At 35.8% G+C, this 27,981-nt stretch overlaps 1 protein-coding gene and 1 long non-coding RNA gene across 3 annotated transcripts; one reads left to right on the top strand and one right to left on the bottom strand.

Moving 5' to 3' along the window:
• Positions 1 to 665: 665 nt before the first annotated feature.
• LOC130245714 (uncharacterized) lies at positions 666 to 1,848 on the top strand. Its single transcript, XR_008839351.1, has 3 exons — positions 666 to 746; positions 1,192 to 1,255; positions 1,335 to 1,848. It is a non-coding gene; the product is annotated as an uncharacterized LOC130245714 (long non-coding RNA).
• On the bottom strand, positions 1,839 to 27,981 carry dnaaf4 (dynein axonemal assembly factor 4). 2 transcript variants are annotated; one of them, XM_056478468.1, is made up of 10 exons: positions 27,832 to 27,981; positions 25,136 to 25,221; positions 14,903 to 15,050; positions 12,615 to 12,745; positions 10,319 to 10,556; positions 10,111 to 10,241; positions 7,894 to 8,003; positions 5,591 to 5,744; positions 2,274 to 2,379; positions 1,839 to 2,072 (listed from the first exon to the last, which is right to left on the bottom strand). In XM_056478468.1, exons 1-10 carry the CDS (start codon positions 27,878 to 27,880, stop codon positions 1,951 to 1,953), a joined length of 1,275 nt encoding a protein of 424 aa, XP_056334443.1. In that variant the 5' UTR covers positions 27,881 to 27,981; the 3' UTR covers positions 1,839 to 1,950. The 2 variants fall into 2 exon arrangements, with proteins under 2 accessions (XP_056334443.1, XP_056334444.1); XM_056478469.1 differs by lacking the exons at positions 25,136 to 25,221; positions 27,832 to 27,981 and adding an exon at positions 15,147 to 15,270.

Raw genomic sequence — 27,981 nt, 5'->3', positions numbered from 1 at the left:
CACAGACACAAACAAATGACACAATCTAACTTAGATGGGTTTCACTACAAATCAGGCATTGCTATCCCAAAATTTAAGTAAACATTTGACTTTCTTAGCAGATGTTAGATGGGGAAATCTACATGTGAGCTGTGTCTGTCACAGGACTATACTTTTTGGGGTGTGGAATGAGGACTAATATGAGCATGTCAGAAGAGAATCAACTGATTTCTACTACTTCCTGGTTGTTGTTATGAAAATAAATGAAATCCTACTTCTAACTATTAAGAATAGATCCAAGATAAGACTGATAGTAGTCATGAAAGATAGAGTTATATTCGAAATTCAATGTTATCAGAGAGCAGCACGACTACTATTAAAACACGACTACTCCATACTTTCCACGCATGCGCCCCCTATTTCCTGGTTGTAGAGAAGTGTTATAACTGACCCATGTTCCCTGAGCACCCCCTATTTCTGATTATTTAACTGCATGCGTTAAAACCATATGAAACGTGAAATTTATGAAAAAAATCATTTAAAAAGTACTCAAACTTTTCAGAACAATAGTAAAATACACTATTAGAATGGGCAATTTGCAGTTTTGCTAGAGGACATTGTGTTCTTCTTCACATCAAAGGCGTGGCTTTTTCATTTCGCCGTTCATCTCTATATATCCGACACATTTCCGTTCCTTTCATCTCGGGTGGCACTCACAGGATTTGTATCACAGAACAATCTAGGGTCACAGGAAAGCGCATACTATAGTAAGTTTCTTAACTTTTTAAAAAAAATAAATGTTATTCTATTTATTCATGAAGTCTAATGGGCTTCTTATGATAGGCCTATACAGTCCCAATTTTGTGTATGAACATTCACCAAGTGAGAAGTATTTAGCCTATATTTCACACCATTTGTGTATTTAGTAGTAGCCTTATGAAGTAACACTGATGCAAACTGACCACCAGAACAGTCTCTTTTTATGTCCTGTTCTCAGATGTCAGATTAACAACGTTACTAGACCACCGACTACTCTGAACAGAACTTTTAAAATGGTCATGGAATACGTTTGTGCTTAATTGGTCCATAGTACAAAAGCTAAGGCTACTTTTGAAAACGATAGAGACAGCTTGAAGGTCTACAAGGAGTGACTGATGATTTCTACACAACTGAGTTCTTTTCACACAACTGTCTTTCTGTTACTACTTTCAGCTCCGTTCACAGAACTTCGGTCACAGAAAATCTGTCTCCCTTCGAATAGCTTTCGGATACAACAGTAGGTTTTTGATCTTTTTTTAGAGTCTGAAACATCAAACTGATGACCAAACAAACTCTTGATTTCTCATTTTTCACAGATGTCTTGGCAAAGTATAAACCAGGAAGTGAGTGAACTGTGGTGGGAGAATGCGTACAAGCTATTTCTAGAAAACGATCCTTTAAGAACGATTATACGGCATCTCCTACGCTACTTGAGCAATAATACATGGGATGATTATGGATTCAACATCCACACACTTCTTCCTCCAACTGCAGCCGGTTTTTTCAAGCATGTTGACAAACGGGCCATTTTGATCGTGATTTCAAGAAGGCGGAAACTGGATTACAATAATTGGAAGAGTCTGCATCCTGCACTTTCTGAACCTGAGGATCTGGATGACACCGACAAATCCCTTATAAACCAGGTTATAACCCAGATGTACAAAGAGGATGGCAGCCCTAAACCATTAAACAGAGAGTAAACCGGGTATCATCAACTCAATAATTGCAGTTATGTACAACAGATGATGTATGTTCAATACTGTGCATGATTTATGGAAAGCTGCAATAATGAATACTGAATAAATGAATAAAAAAAGCTAATGTTTTATTTAGAAGACGAATACTACCAGTCTTCATGTGTGTTTTCTTAATAGGATGCAGTGATGTTATGTACATGAATGCACAGTTAACATGTAGGTTATAACCTTGATGCTAGTTTTCATCTTTAGATAGTGGAGTGGATCCCTGTATGAGCTCACGGATCTGCTCAGTATCGGCTCGCAGGGCTGCATTGTGTGGGTCCATTTCTAGAGCCTTCTGATAGTCTTGAAGACCTAAGGACAAAAAAAAAACATTCAACAGATGCTATAAACCCTTTCCTGTATTCCAGGAAGTTACTGCGGTCTAGCAAAGCAAGAGTTTTGTGCCATTTAGAAATCAACTGACAATTGCATTTCTAATCCTTAAGTGAATTACATTTTGAAACAATAAATGATAAATATAGAGCTGGAAAGTGACAGCAAATGATCCGGCACCTTCCACATAGAGCTGGAGCTGACAGAAGGCTGTTCCCCGCCTCACATGAGCCTTCAGTCGAGCTGAAGCGTTTGCAGAGACCGCAGGCGTCAGCAACTCAAGCGCCTGTGGAAAAAGGGTGTTCATTTATTGACCTTATTCTACAATGCGGAAATGCGCTTGTTTTATTTTGCGATTGTTTTAAAACTTCCGGGGGGGATTCCGGGAGACAGAGCAAGAAGTGACTGTAAATATAGTGGAGTTTTTGCAATAAGAGTTTTGTAAATGAATAGAAACCAATGAATTTGTCGATGTGACTGAAGAGAAGGCCAATTCAATAAAGAATACAGGTGACAGTGATTTGTATTAAATGGTGCGCTAGTAACAAAACAGACTGCTGCATGGTAAATAACATCCAGTTTGTGAAGAAGAGTTTTTGAAGCTGATCTGTAAATTAAATCCTCATAATCCAGAATTGGTAATACTGTTAATTTGACCAAATGCTGCTTTGAAGAGTGCGTGAAGGAAGATTTGTTTCTGTAAAGAAAACCATTCAGGGCTTTAACCTTTTTGAGCAATTCATTTATGTGAGTTTCAAATGTCAGTTTCCCATCTGACCAGATACCAAGATATTTGTAGCAGTCAATATAATCAATCACAGTACCGTCCAATGAGGAAATTTAAGGAGGAAACTCAACATGTAGTAAATTTCTAGTAAAAATCAGGCATTTTGTTTTATTAGTATTTAAAACTAAATGAAGATTGGTAAAAGCACGTTGGATGCTTAAAAAACTGGCTTGCAGTGAAGAAAGTGCTGTAGTCAGAGAAGAACTAGATGTATAAATGATGGTATCATCCAACACAATCTCACGGCAATTCGTAACTTTTTGATTTAGTGGCTAATTCGTACAAATTTGTACGATTTGCTCATCTGCCAATGACAGTTGGGTTTAGGGGTGGGGTTAGGTGCCACGCCTCCTTTTTAAAATCGTACAATTTCGTACGACTGAACTCGTATGAATTCGTACGTATTAGCCACTAAACTGTCAAAACGTAAAATAAGTAAGTTTTCTCGTGAGATCAGGCTGGATCATCAGCATATAGATGAATGTAAGAACCACCTACCGCAGAAGCAATATCATTAACATAAATGTTAAAAAGTGTAGGTGCCAATATGCTACATTGTGGGACCCCATTCTAAAGCAGCAGGGGATCTGATATAAGCGCCTCCACCCTTTCTGATTGTAGACGACCAGGGGTGCGTTTCCCGTAGTTCCGTCGTTACAAACAAAGTTTGTTGATTTGCCATTTCCAAAATCCATCACTCCGACGAACATTCGCAAACTGTGTCGCAAACTTGAGCACCTCTGTGTAGCAAACCTCTGGAGCTGTAGTTAGAAACAGTTCCTGGCTGTGTTCTATTCCCACTTATCCTCCCTATGCCCTATTCATTTAGAACATTCTAATATTCAAAGTTGGAATGATTAAAAATAAAAAGCATTAAGGTCATCTCTCTTAGGTGTAATTTGCTCTCTAACTGTTTTTACAGTTCAGTTTTAGCGATCTTCATGTTTACAATTGTGCTCTCTTCGCAGTGCACTTGTTGACCCATTATTTAAAAGCGGAATTAGTGTTATGTCTCCAAAGCTTGTGAAAACAAAAAGCATATGTTAATGTTTTTAATTTATAGCAGGTTAATTATGAAGTGTCTGTACTGTATATGACATGGGCCTGCTGGTTAGAACTTTCTGCAGTGGTTTACAAGTGTCAAACTGTAAAAGTAGACTTTTCTAAAAAAATAAATAAATAAATAAACAATATCCTACTTAATAATAATAATCGTCATTATCATTAATATTATTATTAAAGTATGATTTGTTCATTTCTAATGAATAATAAATATTAAATATCACTTTATAATAAATAGCCTCATTATTTATTTATTTATATGATTTATATATGAGATTAGTGATTTTAAACAAAGTGATTTTATGTTTTAGAATAGAAAATGTAATATTCTCAATAATATTAGTAAAGCAAACACAGGCCCTGTATGTGGCATTTACATATATTTCAATTAATATGGAAAGTAAGTGCATGTTTTTACCAAATCTAATATTGGATTTTTTTTTTATGTGAATGCATATAAAACAATATAATCTGCACAAAGAAATGATGGGGTTCTTCTCTAAAGAAGTAGTTACTCCACCCCGTTTAGAGCGTCATTATGGGCGTTTTACGTGATGTTTGATAAACAAATTTCCGGAGGAGCACGCGCAGAAGTTTCAGTATCAAATACGTCATTGACAATTATTCTATTATCCAATCAGTTCTTGACCAAACCCCTATATATACCAAAGCTGTCTTACCTGCAGCATCTTACGACTATAGCATCCCTCCACCACCCCGTCACCTCACCTCTTAAGCATTACTATCCCGGGGGGAGCGTTCTGGGGCCGGGCTAGATACTTCGCTCGAATCCCTATTCCTCTTTGTTTCCTGATAAGAGGAATGACTTTAGGTGTCTTCCCCGAGCTCAGAGCCCTCTCCCCCGACAGCACGCCAAATACGCTTTATTCTGAAACTGTTGCAAGTGTGAACTCGTGAAGTTATAACTAGCGTGGTTCGAGCGATGGATCTGCGCCAGAAACTACGGGTTTTGGGAAACACTCGTCACTACATCATTCTTTTCCCAAACGATGCATCGTACTATGATAGTTCAGCCGTGAGTTACGTCGTTGTTTGGGAAGCGCACCCCTGAACAGTTGTTCCTGAACCAGACCAGACAACTCTCAGATAGTCCAATATATCAGATCCACAATTGCAGCTACACAATACTCCTTATTGTCAACAGCACATATAATATCATTGAGAACCTTAAGTGTAGCGGTTACAGAACTATGACCAGATCTAAAACCAGACTTGAGCCTGATAAAGAACATTATGTGTCTCCAAATAATAAATGAGCTGCTTATTGACCAGCTTCTCTAGTATTTTAGAGAGACAGGGCAAAATAGAGATGGGTCTGTAGTAATTTAAATCAGTTTTATCACCACCTTTAAAAAGTCTCTTGGTAGGACACCGGTTTGGAGAGAAAGGTTAAAAATACGTCGTATCATCTTGTTTTATGATTAAACAACTAAATGAATGCTTAAGTCTATTTAACTGACTGTATTTTAATTACATTACAACATCAATGCTGTAAAATGAACCGTATGAAATTGAAAATAGTCATATGAATCTTTCACCCGAGGTTTACTGTTGGCTGAAAAACACTAGCTGATATGCATATAGCCCACTGTCATGAAAAACATAACACACACACAAAAGATCTGACCTGAGAGCTGTCCTCAATGGCCTTGTGGAGATTTCTCAGTTTGAGATGACAAGCCGCTCGATTAGAGAATAAAGCCGGCATCTTCCTGTTGAGTTTTATGGCGAGATTATAAGCGTTGACAGCAGCCAGATAGTTTCCTGTCATGAACAATTTACTACAGAAGAGACAAATGAGATGATAATGATATTTAATGCAATCTCATAGTAATAGGAGCATTTACATTAAATAAAATAACAGTAAAACAGTGTTCTGATACATAAGGTTGGCTTTATTCCATGGCAAATATTTTTACTTGCAGGATAAGTAAATGCACTTCTATGAAAAAGTGCAAGTTCTACTTATTTTTTTAATATAAAGAAATAGGGCTGTGCAATTAATCGCAAATTCGGTTTTGATTTCGGCTTCTAACGATTATGATTATTGCGTTATATACCGCCCCCTTTCCAGTTGTACAGAATTGTTGCTCTCAGTTTCACGTGAAAATACCTACAAGCATGTACTGTAATGTAGCTCTGGGCCACTGGAGCATGGGATGCTCATCGTTTATTGATCATGATTATTTATGAATCATTCATGCTATTAAAAGCGCAAATGAAACTGCATGCTGTTGTGTGTGTGTGTGTGTGTGTGTGTGCGCTCAGCCTCAGAGACGAGCAGAGCACACACATCTAAAGTCATCTCAATGTGAGCACTTTAATGTTCAAATAGGTGTCAAAACGTGGTGTTTATTATTCATATTAACCCTCATTTGTGTAATAAACAAACGAGTTGAGAATTAAAAGACATGTGAAAGTGAAACCATAAATCAGAACTGTACTGCTCTTAAAGTGACAGCGCACGATATTCCTGCTGTCGACTGTTTTTATCATTAATCAAACAACTAAAGGAGAAAATCCCTCACTGCTCTTGACTGAAGGACTTTTGTAGCTGTAATTAAAGTTTTTTTCTTACAGTGAAGATGCTTAAAGCTCAGTTTGTTTCATATTTTAATTCTATTGTATTTATTTCCCTTTCCTTATTTACAGGGAGGAAAATTACTGTACATAAACAGCTGAAATCAGAATTATTAGCCCTCCTGAATTATTAGCGACACTTTCCCCCAATTTCTGTTTAATGGAAAGAAGATTTTTTTTCAACCCATTTCTAAACATAATAGATTTAATAACTCATTTCTAATATCTGTGCTATGATGACAGCACATAATATTTGACTAGATATTTTTCAAAATACAAGCATTCAGAAATTCAGAATAAAGTGCGATTAAAAGGCTTAATTAGGGTAATTAGACAAGTCATTGTATAACAGTAGCTTCTTCAGCAGACAATCAAAAACATATATTGCTTAAGGGGACTAACAATATTGACCTTAAAATAGGCTTCAAAATACTTAAACCTGCTTTTATTCTAGTCAAAATAAGCCTTTCTCCAGAAGAAAAATTATTATAGGAAATACTGTTAAAATTCCAAGATCTGTTTAACATAATTTGGGAAATATTTGAAAAGAAAAGAAAAATTCACAGGAGGGCTTCAACTGATAATCGTTTTGAATAATCGTGATTACAATAATGAATAAAATAATTGTGATTATGATTATGAATCGAGCAGCCCTATAAAGAACTATTATTTAATAATGTGATTAAGATTATGTATATATTATATATAGTTCTATCTTATCTTATCTTATATTTTTTATGTATGAATAGGAAGAGTTCAGATGCTGTCTGAAATGTTCCTCTAAAATTGGCGTTTTTATGTTTATGTTGAGTTATTTCACTTTAAGGATAATGAACATAACCTACTGTTTTCACGAAGAGTACAATGACTGAAACTACACACAACAGCCTGACAAAACTGCTCCTTTTAGATGGCACTTCACTCTTCAATGTTTTCAGCACGGATGCATTGTGACGTTTAATTTGATTTGATTGATGTTTGAAGTTTGATTTACATTTAAAATATATACATCGAAGAATCCTGAAAAAAAAAGTATTATGGTCTCCACCAAAAAATATGAAGCAAGCAACACAACTGATTATAATGAAAAACGTGTCTTAGCTGTTAAATCTGACACTGAAGGTTGGAGATGCTGTAAAATTCCACTTTAAATCACAGGAATAAATTGCACTTTACACTATATTAAATTACAAAGCATTTTTGTTTTCATTTAAATATTACAGTTTTGCATTTTTTCTGCATCTGTTGATCAAATAAATGCATCCTTGAAAAAAAGTTGATCAGCAATGCACTGCAAAGAGTCAAACAACACACTGACAAAAGAGAAAAAAACTGCATGTAGACACTGACTCTCCCTTGTCTTTCAGCCAGTCTGGGTTTCTCTCGTGCTCAGTCAGATTGTCCAGTTCTGCCAGATCTGTGTCTACTGCTCTCCTGGCCTCCGCCTGCTTCTTCAACCACTGTTCACACACGCATAGGCATAACAGTTTTTATATTGTACAATCTGTATTTGAGCAATTCCATGCAAATGTCAACGATGCCCTGAAAAAATAAAGTTTTCCCTCATTAAATGCAAAAAATATAAAGTAATATAAAATCAATGATGTTTGTTCTATAGTGAGCAACTCTTAACGTTTTGATTCGCATTGTTTCTTTTGGGTTGTGCAGTTTAATTCTCAGAATGTCTACAGAGTGTGTTGTATACTGTAAACTCACTAACTGTTTTGGTCACATCCATAATGCATGTTTATTTTCCTCATTTTAAATCTTAGAAATGTTTCCGGATTGATATTTTTCTGATCTCATAACTCTGTGGTCAGATGTTCTGTAAAATATAAACAGATGTTTCAATATAATGTTAACATACTGTATACTCTCTCTAAACTTATCTTTTAAGTTTTTACAGCAGATGTCACATGCATAACGCTAAAATTGCTAATTTTCTATTGGCCTACCCCACCCCGAGCCCTCACAGAAAACTGTGTGCATTTTCACTTCATGAAAAAAATCATCATGTAGGATAAGTTTGAGTTTTGAGTTTGAGGAAATTAAATGAGGGCAGCAGCATCATGACACAACAAATACAAACACATACTAACACATGCAAACAAAAATCCCTCAAAAACTGGTGGGTTTCCTCCGGGTGCTCCGGTTTCCCCCACAGTACAAAGACATGCGGTACAGGTGAAATGGGTAGGCTTAATTGTCCATAGTGTCCAGAGTGAGAATGAGTGTGTGTGGATGTTTCCCAGAGATGGGTTGCGGCTGGAAGAGCATCCGCTGCGTAAAACATGTGCTGGATAAGTTGGCGGTTCATTCCGCTGTGGCGACCCCGGATTAATAAATGGACTAAGCTGAAAAGAAAATGAATGACTGAATGAATGAATGAACGAATGAGTAAAAAAATAGCCCTTTCAAAATTACTCAGGAGTAGTGAGTAGTGAGTATTACGCTGTAAAAAGCTGATGCACTTGCATGTAATTTGTGGATGTGTGTAAACGTAACATTCTGTAGTGCATTTAGATACTGTTTAGCAGGCACACAATGTCATAAGACGTTAATATTAGGTTAGATATAGGTCGTGATGTCAGGGGACCAAAATCTATTGTCTAGACAGCGTCTAAGGACAACATTATTTTGATGTCCAATAATGACGTCAAATGACGTTGATATTTGGTTGATTTTAGGTTGTGTTGGAAAGTGACCAAAATCCAACATCGAGCCAACATCTTAAACCTATATCATATTGACGTCAGATACTGACAGTTATTCATCAGGTATGGCAACCAAAATCCAACGTCTGATAAACGTCATAGTGGTAACGTCCACACAACATCAAGCTGTAATATCATTAGATGTTGATATTTGGTTGTTTTTAGGTTTGAAATTGACGTCGGCCTGACGTTGGGTTCTGACGTCGACCCGATTTTCGTTTCCAAACAAAATGCAACGTCCCCACGACATTGGGATACAACATCAATCTGACGTCATGTTGATATCCTGTGCCAGCTGGATTTTCAGTCATCATACAGTAAACATCCGTCATCTTCTCATCAGTGACATGCATCTAAACAGTCTCTGGGTCAATGTGTGTGAAGATTTTGGACATCTTCTTGGACACTTTTAATGCTTCCAAGCAGTTAGCTGCATTTATAAATCGTCTTGAGGTAGTTCAGTATGAGGCGATTTACCTTCTATGTGTGATTTGATTGCACAGGAATCACAGGACTGATTTTTCTAATCCCCATAGACAAGAAAAAATAGTGACTGCAGGTTGAAGGAAAGTACCGATACTGCTCTAAAAATATACTCGGAGGAAAGAAAAAGTCCACATTTATAAAAACTACTTAGTAAATTACAATTTCTGAGAAAAACTACTCAGATTACAGTCATTTGAGTATTTGTAATTTGTAACTTCACACCACTGGTAATACCCATGTCATTATTTACGTTTGTGTCCTTATATGTCACAAACACACGCACGCACGCACACACGCACACACACACACACACACACAAACACACACACACACACTCACAGTGTTTGTGTTATATATCAGATCTGACCTCTTCCTCCTCGGGGACGCGAGACTCTCTGAGCGCAGTGGGAAACACTCGTGGAGTGAAGCTGATCTGAATACAGCCGGCAGATCTGGGAGCGGGAAGATCCTTTGTTTTCTGTTTACTCCTCACCTGACCTACAATTTTTTAATTATGTATATCAGCTGCTGCTTTATGATACTTCCAAATGCCAAGGATGTAAAAGTTTGTTTACCAGTCATCGTGTTGTCGGATTTCTGCAATGCTGTGTCTGCAGGTGAAGTGCTTGCATGCTTTATTTTCTGAGGAACCGCTTTGTTGTCATGTGTGCCGGTTCTCTGCTCTTTAATCTGGTTCTCGTTTCCCTCGGCTGTAGTTCTCTGTGTTTCTCTCCAGAAATCCAGCTCTGCTGTGGCTTTCGCACACTCTTCATCCTTCCTCTTCTGAATCCTCTCCCGCTCCTCGCTCTCAAGCTAAACACAGACAGAAAATGCTTGAGATGACATTCAAATAAAGAACTTGATTGTGCCAAATTATATAATCAATTCAGCTCAAGTTTACTTGTATAGTGCTCTTCACAATAAATATCCTTCCAAATCAGCTTTATGTATAGCAAATAAACTGTTAACTGATTAATAAACGGGAACATTTTATTAAATGCACACCACAGAGGTCATCTATATATCCTGTAAGAATGTGTTGTATCGTTTTTAATACATGTCTTTTAATACATCCCTTTGCTGTAAACCACATGTGTCAAAGCCAGTTCCTGAAGGGCCGCAGCTCTGCACAGTTTAGTTCCAACCCTAATTAAACACACCTGATCAAACTAATTGAGTGCTTTAGACTTGTTTGATACCTGTGTGTTGAAGCAAGGCTGGAACTAAACTCTGCAGGGCTCCGGCCCTCCAGGAATTGACTTTGACACCCCTGCTGTAAACAGTAGAGTTTTATTTAATGTTTTATTAAACTTTATTTTCTTACAGTTGAAGTCAGAATTATTAGCCCCCCTGCAGTGGTGTAGACCTAAAAAAAAAGGTGGTGTACTATTACCCACCCAACCCACCCATGCTGTTTTATAATTTTATCTGAACGTTTCAGCGAGACATCATTCAGCTGACTTCGAAAAACCCACGAAATTTTCTCACAGCTTCTGTGGTCATCAGGGGGCGGGAAATGGCGGAAAATTTAAACAAAAATGCACCAATTGCAACAAATTAGGATGAGAGTTAAAAAAAAAATTGGTACACAGTTAAAGGGGAAGTCTAATCAGCAAAACAAGTGAGTATACTGAGGGTATACGCAATTATTGATCCTCAGAAGTCGTAATACCCAAACAGCTAGTGGAAAAATGTAGGCATACTGAGTATACGTGCGTATAGCCCCGACTACACCACTGCCCCCCTGTTTATTTTTTCCCCAATTTCTGTTTAATGAAGAGAAGATTTTTTCAACACATTTCTGAACATAATAGTTTTAATAACTCATCTTTAATAACTAATTTATTTTCTCTTTGCCATGATGACAGTAAATAATATTTGACTAGATATTTTTCAAGACACTTCTATACAGCTTAAAGTGACATTTAAAGACTTAACTAGGTTAATTAGGTTAACTAGGCAGGTTAGGGTAATTAAGCAAGTTATTGTAAAACAATGTTTTGTTCTGTTGACAGTTGAAAAAAAATTTTGCTTAAAGGGGCTAATCATTTTGACCTTAAAATGGTTCATAAAAAATTTAAAACTGCTTTTATTCTAGCCGAAATAAAACAAATAAGACTTTGTCCAGAAGAAAAAATATTATCAGACATACTGTGAAAATTTCCTTGCTTTGTTAAACATCATTTAGGAAATATTTACAAAGGAAAAAAAAAAATCAAAGGGGGGCTAATAATTCTGACTGCAACTGTATCTAATATTTAATTTTATTAAATTAATTAATTCATTCTCTATTTCAGAGGTCGCCACAGCGGAATGAACTGCCAACTATTCCAGCATATGTTTTACACAGCGAATGCCCTTCCAGCTGCAACCCAGTATTGGGAAACATCCATACACACTCATTCACCCAGAGGAAACCCACGCCAACATGGGAAGAACATGTAAACTCCACACTGAAATGCCAACTGGCCCAGCCGGGACTCGAACCAGCGTCCTTCTTTCTGTGAGGCCACAGTGCTAACCACTGAGGAGCCACCACCCCTTATTTATTTATTTATTTAAAAATTGTAAAAAAAAATAAACAAATAAAAAATCAGAACCTATTAAGGATTATGGTGTCTGTCCCATTTTACAATTCACAAATGTAATTAACACATAAAGCATTAAAGGCAAGAGAAGTATCTGCTTTTATATAATATTTGTCACAATAAAATAATAATTTAAAACATTAAGCATAGGAAAAAAATTAACTTTATACAGACAGTACTTATTGTGACCTGGCTGTACTTAAAGTGATCATGATTTTTCTTCTTCTTGTAATCATATTAACAGTGAAACTAATAAACCGAAGTCCAAAGAACACATTTAGACCTTCATCATGGTTTCCAGCGCATATTTCTTCTCCTGTTGAATCCGGGTGGCTTTGACTTTGGATTTTTCCACTGCTTTCTCCTGAACTTTGAGAACTGCTTGTTCACGAATTTGCTTCTGTTTCTCTTTATCTTTGAAACAAAAACATTTACAAAAATTAATTAAGAAATCAAAGGGGTAGTTCACCCAAAACTGAAACTTCTGTCATCATTTACTAATTCTTTACTTGTTCAAAACCTGTTTAAGTCTCTTTCTTTTGTTCAACAGAAAAGAAGTTATTTTTAAGAATGCAGGAAAACGGGTAACCATTGACTTCATTAGTATTTGTTTTACCTAATATGAAAGTCAGCAGTTACATAAAACTCTGTCATCATTTACTACTTCTTTACTTGTTCAAAACCTGTTCGAGTCTCTTTCTTTTGTTCAACACAAAATAAGTTATTTTGAAGAATTCAGGAAACGGGTAACCATTGACTTCCATAGTATTTGTTCTTCCTAATATGAAAGTCAGAAGTTACATACAATTCTGTTAGAATTTACTCATCGTACACTTTTTCAAAACCTGTTTGAGTATCTTTCTTTGGTTGAACACAAAATAAGTTATTTTTAAGAAAGCTGAAAACGGGTAACCATTGACTCCCATAGTATTTGTTCTTCCTAATATGAAAGTCAGTAGTTAAATACAATTTTGTCCTTTCTTACTCATCCTTCACTTGTTCAAAACCTGTTTGAGTCTCTTTCTTTTCTTGAACACAAAATAAGTTATTTTGAAGAATGCAGGAAACGGGTAACCTTTGTCTTCCATAGAATTCATTTTCCCTACTATGAAAGTCAGTAGTTACAAAATATTCTGTTATTCCTTACTCATCCTTCACTTGTTCAAAACCTGTTTGAGTCTCTTTCTTTGGTTCAACACAAAATAAGTTATTTTGAAGAAAGCTGAAAACCGGTAACCATTGACTTCAATAGTATTTGTTTTTCCAATATGAAAGTCAGCAGTTACATAAAACTCTGTCATCATTTACTAATTCTTCACTTGTTCAAAACCTGTTTGAGTCTCTTTCTTTTGTTCAACACAAAATAAGTTATTTTGAAGAATTCAGGAAACGGGTAACCATTGACTTCCATAGTATTTGTTTTTCCTACTATGAAAGTCAGTAGTTACATAAAATTATGTCATCATTTACTAATTCTTCACTTGTTCAAAACCTGTTTGAGTCTCTTTCTTTTGTTCAACACAAAAGAAGTTATTTTGAAGAATGCAGGAAATCGGTAACCATTGACTTCCATAGTATTTGTTTTTCCTAATATGAAAGTCAGTAGTTACATAAAATTCTGTTATAATTTACTCATCCTTCACTTGTTCAAAACCTGTTTAAGTATCTTTCTTTTGTTCAACACAAAATAAGTTATTTTGAAGAATTCAGGAAATGGGTAACCATTGACTTCCATAGTATTTGTTCTTCCTAATATGAAAGTCAGTAGTTAAATAATATTTTGTCCTTTCTTACTCATCCTTCACTTGTTCAAAACCTGTTTGAGTATCTTTCTTTTCTTGAACACAAAATAAGTTATTTTGAAAAATGCAGGAAACGGGTAACCATTGTCTTCCATAGTATTTGTTTTTCTTACTATGAAAGTCAGTAGTTACAGAATATTCTGTTATTCCTTGCTCATCCTTCACTTGTTCAAAACCTGTTTAAGTATCTTTCTTTGGTTCAACACAAAATAAGTTATTTTGAAGAAAGCTGAAAACCGGTAACCATTGACTTCAATAGTATTTGTTTTTCCAATATGAAAGTCAGCAGTTACATAAAACTCTGTCATCATTTACTAATTCTTCACTTGTTCAAAACCTGTTTGAGTCTCTTTCTTTTGTTCAACACAAAATAAGTTATTTTGAAGAATTCAGGAAATCGGTAACCATTGACTTCCATAGTATTTGTTTTTCCTAATATGAAAGTCAGTAGTTACATAAAATTCTGTTATAATTTACTCATCCTTCACTTGTTCAAAACCCGTTTGAGTATCTTTCTTTGGTTCAACACAAAATACGTTATTTTTAAGAAAGCTGAAAACGGGTAACCATTGACTTCCATAGTATTTGTTTTTCCTACTATGAAAGTCAGTAGTTACAGGTTTCTAAAATTCCCCCAAAATAACTTATTTTGTGTTCAGCAGAAAAAGGAAACTCCTAAGGGTTTGAAACTACTTATTTTCATGTTTGGGTGAACTATCCCTTTAAGTTCCAACATCTTGAATACCTTTCCATGCCGTAAATGTCTTACCGATGTTTGTAAAGAGCTGCTCCCACATTTCGTCTCTCCTCTTCTGAAGTGTGAAAACTGCAGCACCGTTTCCAATCCTGGCTTCACTTTTCTCCTCATTTATTGGCGCAAATAAGAAAACCTCGAAGAGAAACGGTGGGAAACTCACCTGCACGACAAAACAAACACACACGAAGAGCATCGCGAGTTTCTCCAGTCACACACTCACACACACACACACACCAAGCTATGATTGATATCTAACCTTCAGATAGTCGTCCGTGCAGATGATGTGTACGTTTGCGGTTTTCACTGCTTTTAAAGGGACGCTGATGTAAACTGTGCTCATGTTTTGTGTCCATGTGTGATCTCTCACTATCAGCGGCATCTCTGACTCTCCTCAGCGAGATGTAAACACTGGTTGCTACGACGTGACACCGGTTGCTAAGGGCGGAGCAATCGGTGGCCTGTCATTTCCGGTTTCTCAAAACTCATGACTCAATCAAAATTAAAACATTGAGCAGCAAGTTCCTGACAGATTCCTCGTACTAAATACAAATTTAAATAATTTAAATATAATTATAATTTAAAATAAGCTAAACAAAAAGAAATACAAAATAAAAGCATTGCAAGCATATCATTTGTTTAATATTAAGTATATTCAATTTTGTTATATTTTAATATTTTAATTTATTTAATAGAGACACAGTTCTTTGGATTTTAAGGTGTTTTAAAGACTTTATAAAGTCTTTATATTAAGGTTGCTTGAAAATTCAAGTTACTTTTTAGTTTGATGAATAGATATTGTTTCCTAATAATAATAAAAAAAAAACTGATCTATAATAAATAATCTTGTTTTAGAGAAGTCATTCATTTGAATGAAGTAAAACAAATTATACATTTCAGACTAGGTTGCAGTCTATTGAACAGGGATCAATACTGCACAAACTCTGGCTCCAAATGATGTCATCATCCAAAAGATGGCGGCGGTCATACCTGTGACATTTCGGCTTCACTTTTCTATATTGGAAGCAAGTGCTCATGTTTTGTGTCCATCTGTGATCTCTGACTCTTCTCAGTGAGATGTAAACACTGGTTGCTATGACGTGATGGCTATTGCTAAGGGGCGGAGCAATCGATGCGGAGTCATTTCCAGTTTTATTGCTCGCTCTCTGTTTGTTTTTTAATGTTAAGTGAATTTCAAAATCAAAACATTGAGCAGCAAGTTCTTGACAGATTCCACAGAATAAATACAAAGTTAAATAATTTTAATATCATAATCATTTTAATAAGATAAACAAAAATAAATACAAATTAAAAGCCTTGCAAGCTCAGCATTAGTTTAATATTAAATATGTTAAATTGTATTATATTTTAATAATTTAATTTATTTAACATAGACACAGTTCTTTGGGTTTTAAAGTGTTCTTTATAAAGTCTTTAAATAAAGGTTGTTTAAAAATTTGGTAAACTTTGAGTTATATTTTAGTTTGATGATTATATAATAATTAAAAAAAAACTTATCAATGATCAATATTTTTCTTTTAGAGAAGTCATATTCATTTAAATAAAGCAAAGGAAATGATACATTTAAGACTAGAATGCAGTCTATTGAACAGGGATCAATACTGCACAAACTCTGGCTCCAAATCATGTCATCATCCAAAAGATGGCGGCGGTCATACCTGGGATATTTCGGCTTCACTTTTCTACATTGGAAGAAAGTGCTCATGTTTTGTGTCCATCTGTGATCTCTGACTCTTCTCAGTAAGATGTAAACACTGGTTGCTACGACGTGACGGCTATTGCTAAGGGGCGGAGCAATCACTGCCGAGTCATTTCCAGTTTTATTGCTCGCTCTCTGTTTGTCTGTTTTTTATGTTAAGTGAATTTCAAAATCAAAACATTGAGCAGCAAGTTCTTGACAGATTCTTCAGAATAAATACAAAGTTAAATAATTTTAATATAATAATAATTTTAATAAGATAAACAAAAATAAATACAAAATAAAAGCCTTGCAAGCTCAGCATTAGTTTAATATTAAATATGTTAAATTGTATTATATTTTAATAATTTAATTTATTTAACAGAGACACAGTTCTTTGGGTTTTAAAGTGTTCTTTATAAAGTCTTTAAATAAAGGTTGTTTAAAAATTTGGTAAACTTTGAGTTATATTTTAGTTTGATGATTATATAATAATTAAAAAAAAACTTATCAATGATCAATATTTTTCTTTTAGAGAAGTCATATTCATTTAAATAAAGCAAAGGAAATGATACATTTAAGACTAGAATGCAGTCTATTGAACAGGGATCAATACTGCACAAACTCTGGCTCCAAATGATGTCATCATCCAAAAGATAGCGGCGGTCATACCTGGGACATTGCGACTTCACTTTTCTATATTGGAAGAAAGTGCTCATGTTTTGTGTCCATCTGTGATATCTTACTACCAGCGGCATCTCTTACTCTCCTCAGCGAGAAGCAAACACTGGTTGCTACGATGTGATGGCGGTTGCTAAGGGGTGGAGCAACCGATGGCAAGTCAATTCCGGTTTTATTTTTACTTTTAAAATTACAAAATTGAGCAGCAAATCTTGACATATCCTACATATCATACAAATTGAAATAATTATAATGAGATAAATAAAAAATAAATAAATAAATACAAAATAAAAGCATTACAAGCTTAGCATTTGTGTTACATTAAAAACAGAGACAGTTCTCTGGATTTTAAGGTGTTTTAAAGACTTTAGAAAGTCTTTATATAAATGTTGTTTGACTTTTTTGTTTGATGTATACATATTGTTTCCTAATAATAATAATATTAATAATAATAATAATAATAATAATAATAATAATAAAAAGGATGCAGTCTATTGAACAGGTATCAGCATTGCACAATCTCTGGCTCCAAATGATGTCATCATCCAAAAGATGGCGCTGGTCAAATCTGGAACATTTCGGCTTCACTTTTCTACAGAGGAAGAAAGTGCTCACTCATACTTTATACAGACTATAGAATCAACTCTCTGCGTTTTGCTATGAGAGATTTCAGTGTATATAAAATCTAGGTGACATTTCTGTAAAATAAACTGACATTGCGCAAAGAAAAATGTCTTTTTAAAACAATTTTTATTAAACACCGTTCAAAGCGAGACTGAAATATACATATGAATAATGGCTTGGCCAATGTTTCCCTATTAAAACAAGGATGTTTTTACAGAGAAATAAGAGTTATCAAAGCACAAAAGACGTATTTTACATTCAATAAACTGTAAGTGTTGTACCAGCTTGGTTTTGAGGAAAGCCACAAACATATTCACTTCATGTTATTGATTATTTACAGTCTATTGGCTGCATACATTCATTGTCCTGCTATAAAATTAGTTGCACAAATATTCAAATTGATAAGAGTGTCAATAATTCACTGCTCAATGAATGTAAGATGTAAACATCTCATCATTTAAGGCAAAAGCGGTCGGCAGTCAAATATGGCCAATTATACAAAAACGACATACATTAATTAGTCATTAAGACGCATGATTACTAATCATACAATTCATTTCCATAACGTTCATTCATTTTCCTTTGGCTTAGTCCTTTTATTTATCAGTGGTCAACAGCGGAATGAACCACCAACTATTCCAGCATATGTTTTACACAGCGGATGCCCTTCCAGCTGCAACCCAGTATTGGGAAATGTCCATACACATTCATTCACACACATACACTACGGCCAATTTAGTTTATTCAATTCCCCTATAGTGCATGTGTTTGGACAGTGAGGGAAACCGGAGCACCCGGAGGAAACCCACACCAACACGGGGAGAACATGCAAACTCCATACAGAAATGCCAACTGGCCCAGCCGGGACTTGAAAAAGCAACCTTCTTGCTGTGAGGCGACAGTGCCAACCACTGAGACACCGTGTCGCCCCAATTTCCATACCATGTGTGTGTTTTTTGTGCGATTGACACTGTTACACAAGAAAATATCTCCTAGTGTTCAAAAACATGTGGATTCACCAAGAAATGCTGGGCTATTTAAACCCAAATTGGGTAAAATATGGACTAACCCACATATTGAGTTAAAACTGGTCCTATTAATTTAATTAATTCCAAAAATTAACCCAGCAGTTGGGTTAGTCCCCCGCCAACCTCATTTCACCAAGTAGGACATGCTCCTGGATTAACATCTATGTTGATTCTGGAACAACATTCCAATCAGCCAATCAGAATAGAGGGATACGTTAACACTTTAGGTTATCATTAGGCTTACGGTTAGGTTTATGCACTTCTGCATGATTGTTATCAAACTATTTTTACCCTTGCGAATAATTTACAGTGATGGTTAGGTTGAGGGGTAGGGAACACGTATGGATTACATTCTCAAACAAAAATGATATTCCAGGATCAACATAGATGTTAATCCAGGATCGTACTTGGCACAATCATTAGTCTCATTACACTAATACATTGGGTTGAAATAACCCAGCATCAATGGACAATCAATTGTTTACATTCATGATGCCACAATGCTTCCCTGGCCAATTGGAATACAACATTCTCTGAGGAGCAACACACAAAAAAATCTATTAAATATGATAGAGTATCCAAACTCAAGCCAACAGGACTGTAGAGGGATATCCTTCATCATTTAAAAAAAAAAAATAGGGAATAAAAACAAATTTGAGATGATATACTGCTGAATCGAACCAAAAAACAACCATATTTAGACTATGTAGTTGTCGTAATTCCCAATGTTAATTCTTATTTCACAGCAGTTTATACATTATGTTTCTGGAAACAACACCTTCAAGTAACAAACCTCCTCAATTGTGTCAAAATAAAGATAATAATTCAAATCAACCCATAAAGAAAGTGATCAAATAACAAAACTCAAAGTATCAAGTGCATTTCAACATCAATTTGTTTTCTGGGTTAATTCAAGCTTTCCACATTCATTCGATCATAAAACAATCAATGAGTCAAACAGTTTGAAAAAAAGAGTCAAAAGAAGCATTGTAAAGCAAAATGCAACCAGAAATATTGCTCAATAAGACTTAACTACATACTGTAGTACCCTCAAGAGTTATACAAGAGATGTGTGAGGATGATACTCATCAGAAATCACACTACAGTAAACACTCTACAATCAATGGGAAAGATCCAATCCTGCGAGTTATAAAATGATCAGCATCTACAAAACCCACGTCTTCAGCTTGCAGATTATCGAGTTTCCAACAGAAAATTACTTTGAGATATTCTTAGAGTTGTACTGTTGTAACATTAGGACAATAGTTAATAAAAACCCTCCATCAAGAAATTTAAAGATATTAAAAGTCATCAAGGTAAGACAGAGGAAGACATCAGAGCTCAAACAACCAAAGAAAGTGTAAAGAAATATTGAAAATGCATACTATTGGAAATTTGAGATCTACACAATAAATATTTCCCCCTATAAACAACCATACACAATAACTTAATTTTTTTTTACATTTTAATTTAATAACGATGCATTGAATTGATCTTAAGTGACAGCATCATCTTGAAGAGACTGTATGGCAGTTCCCACAAAAATATGAAGCTGCTTATTAATCACCAGGAATTCATTCATTCATTTTCTTTTCGGCTTAGTCCCTTTATTAATCAGGGTTCGCCACAGCAGAATGAACCGCTAACTTATCCAGCATATGTTTTACGCAACGGATGCCCTTCCAGCTGCAACCCAACACTGGGAAACACCCGCACACAGTGTTTCACACTCATAAACTAAGGACAATTTAGTTTATTCAATTCCCCTCTGGCGCATGTGTTTGGACTGTGGGGGAAACTGGAGCACCCACACCAACACTGGAAGAACATGCAAACTCAGCACACAAATGCCAACTGACCCAGCCGGGGCTCGAACCAGCGACCTTCTTGCTGTGAGGCGATCATGCTACCCACTGCACCCCCGTGACACCCATTTTAGAGTGATTTCTTCAAGATCATGGTGAGGACGCAAGGAGAAACTATGCTGATAGTTTTGCATCACATGAATTATTTACAATTGCAGCTTCAAGAGTTCACACTTAGCTGATGATTAATTATAAGCTTGTTTGGCATGCTGTCCCGGGAGAGAGCCCTAAGCTCATAAGATCCTCGAGCCAGGGGCTCCCTCCCGTTGCAAGGCGAGAGGGGAGCTTGAGCTCAGGTAGATCTCGAGAACTCCCCCGCTGTAATAACCAATGAACAGCCAGTGATTGCTCTTGAAAGATAACCATTTACTAGGAGCATGTCTATAGTGCCGGTTTGGATTAGTCAGTTAACTTATGTTGCATGTTTTTTGGATGGTGGGAGGAAACCAGGGAACCCGGGGGAAACCCACGTGAGCATGGGGAGAAAATGCAAACTCCACACAGAAATGTCTGCTGGTTTGGTAAAGCCTAGAACCAGAGACATTCTTGCTGTGAGGCAACAGTGCTAAGCACTGGGCCACCGTGTCACCCATCTAGGAAGAAGGAGGAGTAGGGGTGGATGGGGGGATTCTTCAAAACGAAGATAGCGGTGGTATGTAACCCAGGGTATTTGTAGTAGCTTAGGAGTCGTCTGATTGGTGCATTGATAATTGGATAATGCGGATCCAGCCGCTAGCAATCACAAGCACGTGATCCTCTCGAAATTAGTTTATAACTAAACTTCACTTAATTCATTTACTTTCCTTCGACGGAGTCTCTATTTCAGAGGTTGCCACAGTGGAATGAACCACCAACTATTCCAGCATATGTTTTACACAGCGGATGCCCTTCCAGCCACAACCCAGTACTGGGAAACACCCATAGACTCATTCACACTCACTACAGCCAATTTAGTTTGTTCAATTCATCTATTGTGCATGTCTTTAGAAACCGGACCACCCCGAGGGAACCCACACTTACACGAGGAGAACATGCAACTTCACATAGAAATGCCAACTGGCCCAGCTGGGACTCGAACCAGCGACCTTCCTGCTGTGAGGCCACAGTGCTAACTACTGAGCCACCGTGCCGCCCTGCAAGTTAATTCAAATCATAATAACATTTCAGCATTTTACTCAATTTTTTGATCAAATTAATGCATCTTTAGCTATTGGCTGTTTCATTAAAAAAGGGAGGAGCTACACTATGTCCCGCCCTCTTTTCGTGTTTCGGTTGAGATTACGTCAAACATTGAATTTTTAAAAAATGCACATTTCAAAGCACTTGACGGGAACTTTAAACAGACTTTGGTTCAACAAACGAAAGAAACTCAAATAGATTTGTGACGAGTAAATAAACGTAAATAAAGGTGAACTCTTTAATAAATGCCTGGACTTCAGCATCAGTCACACTCAAGGCTGTCCATCACTGTTCTTCATCATCTGCACTTCCCTGTCCTCCATGCAAGCGTCGCATCCCCAAACCGCAGACATCTCAGCCGTGAGCAGATTATACGCCGTCTCCGTCATCCCTGTGCAAACTCTGTGGAACCATTTCTGACACGAAGCCTCGCAGAGAATGGCCTCTTGGTCATCGTTCACTTCGTTTAAGCAAATCCCGCACGGGAAAACAGGCTCGGACGAAGATGACTTGCTTCTGCGTTTCACTTTATTATTATTCCTCAAACCACTGCTGTGGTAATCTGGAGACTTCTTTTCATTATTAGAGTGAAAAACGCCATTGAGTTTTTCCGTTCCTCCCTTCGTCTTGTTGTCCTGAGTCGAGTTTTCTTCACAGTTTACATTGTGTGAGTGTTTTTTGTTCGTTGCTTCGCTGTTGTCTTGTTTGCTGTTGGATTGTGTGAAGTTATTTAGGTTAGGGCTCATATTTCGAGTTGTATTTGCATCTGGACTGAACTCTGGACTGCTTTGGTTCGGATTTTGCAGTGGTATCTGATTGCCGTGCTCTACAGATCCAAAGTACATGTTGTTGTTGTTGTTTCCACCACAAAATGCATGCGCATAATTTGGACTGTAGTCTCTGCGCGTTCTACTGAAGCCTGTTGGATTCTGGGAAAAATGCTGGGGTTGTGTATGGAAAGTGGGCCCGTATGGAGAAGGCATCCTGGACGACCCATAGCTGCTGGATGCTGGATAATGTAGGCGTCCAAAATTAGGCTTCAGGGATGGAGAGACGTAATTGTCATCGAAAGGATTGGCAGCGATCAGATGATCAGCGCTCGGGTTTGATGGTGGAGCATATTCAGATAGAGGAGAGAAGGGCGGAGCCTGATGAGAAAACACACCTTTATTTTCATGCGCAAATCCAAAGCTCTTCAGATGTGTGCGTTTTACTTAACAGCAGGTCATATGGTATTTTAACATGCCCTAACATTGTGTTGGTGTCTACTACGACTGCTTTAAATGCATCTAAGATCAGAAAACATGTCAGGATATGCACAATATATGGTTTCAGCATCGATATCACAATGTGTGTATCCGCAATAGTCACATCGCAGGATCTGCAATGTTGAGTTGGGATTATAGTTGATCAACAATTGAGAATACATGAGATTTATGGAGTCATCGCAAAGTATAAGCATAAAAGAGATCAACTTGATCATTTGCATATGTTTTAAAGGCTTTTCAAGAGAGTGTAAAGCATTGGGGCACAATAACGTACAACATTTGTATAACAACATTATTTATTTAAAGGTGCAGTTTGTAAGTTTGACACCCAGTGGTTGAACTAGGTATTACACTCCTGGATCAACAACTCAATTTATTTCATTTAAATTTAAGTTATTTAATTCAATTTGCTCCATCAACTTAAAACAAACGCAAGCGCATGTTGCCAGATTGAGGAGCGAGTCTGACTTAAATTGTGTTCTAGCAATAATTTCCATATTAAAAGGAGTAACACCTCAAACTGATATATTAGAAACAGCTTTTATTTCTTGCAGCTGAACAACAGGATAAACTGATCACCTCATCTACACCTCATGTGCTTTATTCAGTGTTAAATGCTAACAATGTGAATTTGAATGCCATTATACATAACATTTATCGCCATACTACTGAAAGCAACAGCAGATAGGTCACCTCAGATCTGGAAAATAAAATAAACTGTCTGGTATTGAACTTTAGAACTGTGAAATAATGCAAACCAACGCATATCAGTGATTCAACATGTGCATTTAATAATATTAAAGAGCTTTAATATGTATTCATTAGATTATAAACCTTATCATTTCATGAGTGAGTGCATATTCTGTGCTTCTGAATGGCTGTATTTACATTTCTGTGGCGTTTCGTCTGGTGCAAACAGCCAAATTGATTATCACTGCAAATCTCGTCACGAAGCGTGTTGTTAGGACATGCGGTTACAATGTAACCTGCTCACCTAATGTTTACGCTCGTAATATTTAAATTATTTGCTAATTAATAACCACCTCATGTGGAACTAAATACGCATCTCATTTTGGAGTCTGCTACTGTCCACCGGAGGTCGCATTTCTGTCACGGACGCATGCTTTCATAGCCTTTCTGAATGAATGAATGAATGAAGGGAGCTGAAATATAATTGGCTAAACTAGCATTGGGCAGGTTCAAATGACCAACAAAGACAGTCGTTCCCGCATGAAAAACACAGTTTCAAAGCAGAATATCTGACTTCAGCATTGCTTTTCAGATTAACAAGAATGTTCACTAAGCACATTTCTTAAATATCTGCAAACATATGCTGGGACTTTTATGCTTTAGAAGAGTCAAAAACTCACATACAGCACCTTTAACAGCAGGTCACTAATATTGTGTTGGAGTCTCCTACAACTACTTTAATTGCAGGTCAGTAAACATGTCAGAATATGCATTTGTTTGGGGCTGCACAATATTTGGTTTCAGCATGGATATCACTATGTGTGCATCCACAATTTTCACATCGCAGGATCTGCGATGTTGAGTTGAGGTTATAGTTGATCAACAATTGAGAATACATTAGATTTATGGAGTCATCGCAAAGTATAAGCACAACAGAGTGAAACTTTATTGTTTGCATATGTTTAAAAGGCTTTTAAGAGAGTGTAAAGCTTTCAGCACAAAAACATACAACATTAGTATAACAACATTAAACATGTAACAGCAGATCATTTGGTATTTTAAAGTGCCCTAATATTGTGTTGGAGTCTCCTACAACTGATTTAAATGCAGGTCAGAAAAAAGTACATACTTTTAGAACGCAGTACAAGTTTGCGAATTGGGACGCAGAACAAATTTATTGTGTAACTTCACAGACAGCATGTTTCCTGCAGTACCTGTGAGCTCGACTTGCGTCTCTTTTTATCAGGACTTCCCAGTAGCAGCCCAGGACCCGCTAACTCATTCAGCCTAGCTTCACCACCTGGCAAAAGTCAAATCAAAGGGCCAGTTTAAATCAAATATAACTTTTTTTGAGTGTGGGGTCAATAAAAGTGCCTGTGCTATACAGTGCAATAGACATGATATGCTTGTTGCACTGACATACGCTTTTATTGACCCCCACACTCAAAATAAAATACACTAACACATTCACAGATATACCTACAATGTATATATTTTAATTCACTGTACCTTCGTGCCACATAATAATTCTGGGTTGTTGTAACCTAACATTGGGTCAAATATGGACAAAGCCAATTATTTGGTTAAAAGTCTCATTTAAATTTAATTAAAAAAAAAAAATCAACTCGTGTTTGTCCATATTTGACCCAACTTTGAGTTACAATAACCCAGCATCTTTTTAGTGTAGTTTCCAGAGCAACATTTTTTATTTTCATTCATTTAACTACTAACTAGTGTACTACAATAACTAAAATTGAACTAAAATGATTAAGTATATAATATACACATCTAAAAATAAGCCTAAAACATCAAAATTAACAAAAAAAAGAGCTGAAAATATAAAAATGTACATTCACAGATATAAACTCACAAGTCTATATGTTTTATATTTGCCGTCTTTTTCACTGTACCTTCTCGCAACCATATAAAGTCTAATAATCCTGGGTTGTTGTAACCAGGGGGCGAATTACAGTGTGGTTTCTCTCCCCTGAAGAATGTCAAAGCAATATGTATGGGGGAGTCTAAATAGTGAGAAATAATTTGCTCTGATCTGCATCTTAAATACGATTGTAACTAATTAAAATAATAGATAATATAAATATACATTTGACCACCCCTATAATGGATTACACCATTGTGAATGCATGATCGCGTCAATCAATCTATGCTGATAGACATGGTAAGTGGTCACACTTTTCTTGTAAAATAGGTGTTTGTTTATTCATATAACCTAAAAGTAAAGTAAAATTAGCTGCAGTTTGTATAGTTTGACCTATGTAACTTCTGAAATAGCTAATCAGAGGATACTGTAGGTCAGAATACTCAAAATATCCTACAAAACAATGAACACTTAAATGTTCATTTAATAAAATAGACGTCATTTAAATAAATACATTTGATTGACAATATTGCACAAATAACATTACTGGATAAAGTTGACTGCCCCGATTAATAAATGTCTAATTCACACCATGGTTGTAACCTAATGTTGGGTTAAATAAGGACAAACCCATCCACTGTGTTAAAAAGCTTAATTAAAAAAAAATTATAATAAAATAATAATAAAAACAATAATAATAATAATAATAAAAACAAAATAATAATACTATATATATATATATATATATATATATATATATATATATATATATATATATATATATATATATATATATATATAAATATATATATATATATATATATATATATATATATATATCGTCTGTATTTGACCAATTTTGAGTTACAATAACCCAGCATTTTTAGTGTAGTTGTTGCCAGAGCCTTCTTCATTTTCATTCATTTTAACTACTAATAGCTGAACCTGAACAAAAAAATTATATATAATGCACATACTTAAAAAAATATTAGTCCAATAAACATAAAAAAATAATCAAACATTTCCTAAAAAACACAAAATAAATGCTAATTTTCATATACACAAATGTATATGATTTTAATTCGCTGACCATTTCACTACAACTATTTCACAACATTAACTCTACTAATTCCGGGTTGTTGTAACTCAACACTGGGTCAAATATGGGCAACTCATTTATAAAAATTATGGTCGCCCAAAAATATGTAAAAAAATATGATTTAAATAACTGTACACATTCCTATTTACTATTATTTTAATTTGCTGTCTTTCTCACTGTACCCTCCTCAGTTCTGTTTTAAGGATGTAATGGTGAACATTTCACTGTCAGATTTACTATTTATAGCATGTTTTGCAGATATAGATTTTGAATATTGGATGTAGGTTTTTTTCCTAAAATACACCAAAATAAATCTATCTATCTATCTATCTCTCTCTCTCTCTCTCTCTCTCTCTCTCTCTCTCTCTATATATATATATATATATATATATATATATATATATATATATATATATACACACACACACACACACACACACACACACACACACACACACACGTAAATAAATAATTATTTGCTTATTTCACTATACCTTCTAGCAACCTATAAACACTAATAATTCTGGGTTGTAGTAACTCAACACTGGGTCAAATATGGACAACTCTTTTAAAATGTATGGGTTTTGTTTTTGTTTGTTTGTTTGTTGTTTGTTTGTTTGTTTGTTTTGGATTTATTAGTGAACATTTCACTGCCAGATTTACTCTCGTATGTTTTGTTGATGTAGATTTAGGAAGTAAACTTTGCTATGACTTCTCCAAACTTCCTGAAACTCTCTCCGAAGTGTCTCCATCTGACAGCTTTCACTTTGAGGCCTGACACGTTTGTTTTCTTAAAACGTTGAAACATTTAAGTGTGTCTACTTTTCAGTTCTCCCCCCAAAAGCCTGAAGGCCGCCAGACTGTTACCGCCGCTCCGGTAATTACGACCGACACCGAATCAAGACTCTCAAAACACGGAAAATAAACGTTACCTCGGCTTCGTTTGAGAGAGAATGACTCTTTCTCCTGCTCTGTGGACATTACAGGCTCCCTCACATGACTCAAACGGGGAAATGCTGAAATGTTGACGTTAAAAAGAGGTTGAAGTTTACTCGTCTCGGTTTTTCACCGTTTCTCTTCAA

This window comes from Danio aesculapii, chromosome 18, assembly GCF_903798145.1.
Source record: "Danio aesculapii chromosome 18, fDanAes4.1, whole genome shotgun sequence".
NCBI lineage: Eukaryota > Metazoa > Chordata > Actinopteri > Cypriniformes > Danionidae > Danio > Danio aesculapii.
Note: the sequence above shows the minus strand (reverse complement) of the source record. Positions and strands in the feature narration are given on the sequence as shown.

Excerpts from the sequence above, each read along its gene's own strand:
- dnaaf4 (XM_056478468.1), bottom strand. The coding sequence starts at position 27,880 with ATGTCCACAGAGCAGGAGAAAGAGTCATTCTCTCTCAAACGAAGCCGA. Across the intron at positions 25,222-27,831 it reads CTCTCTCAAACGAAGCCGAG|GTGGTGAAGCTAGGCTGAAT; the intron begins GTAACGTTTATT and ends GACTTTTGCCAG. Across the intron at positions 10,557-12,614 it reads CGCTGGAAACCATGATGAAG|CTTGAGAGCGAGGAGCGGGA; the intron begins GTCTAAATGTGT and ends GTCTGTGTTTAG.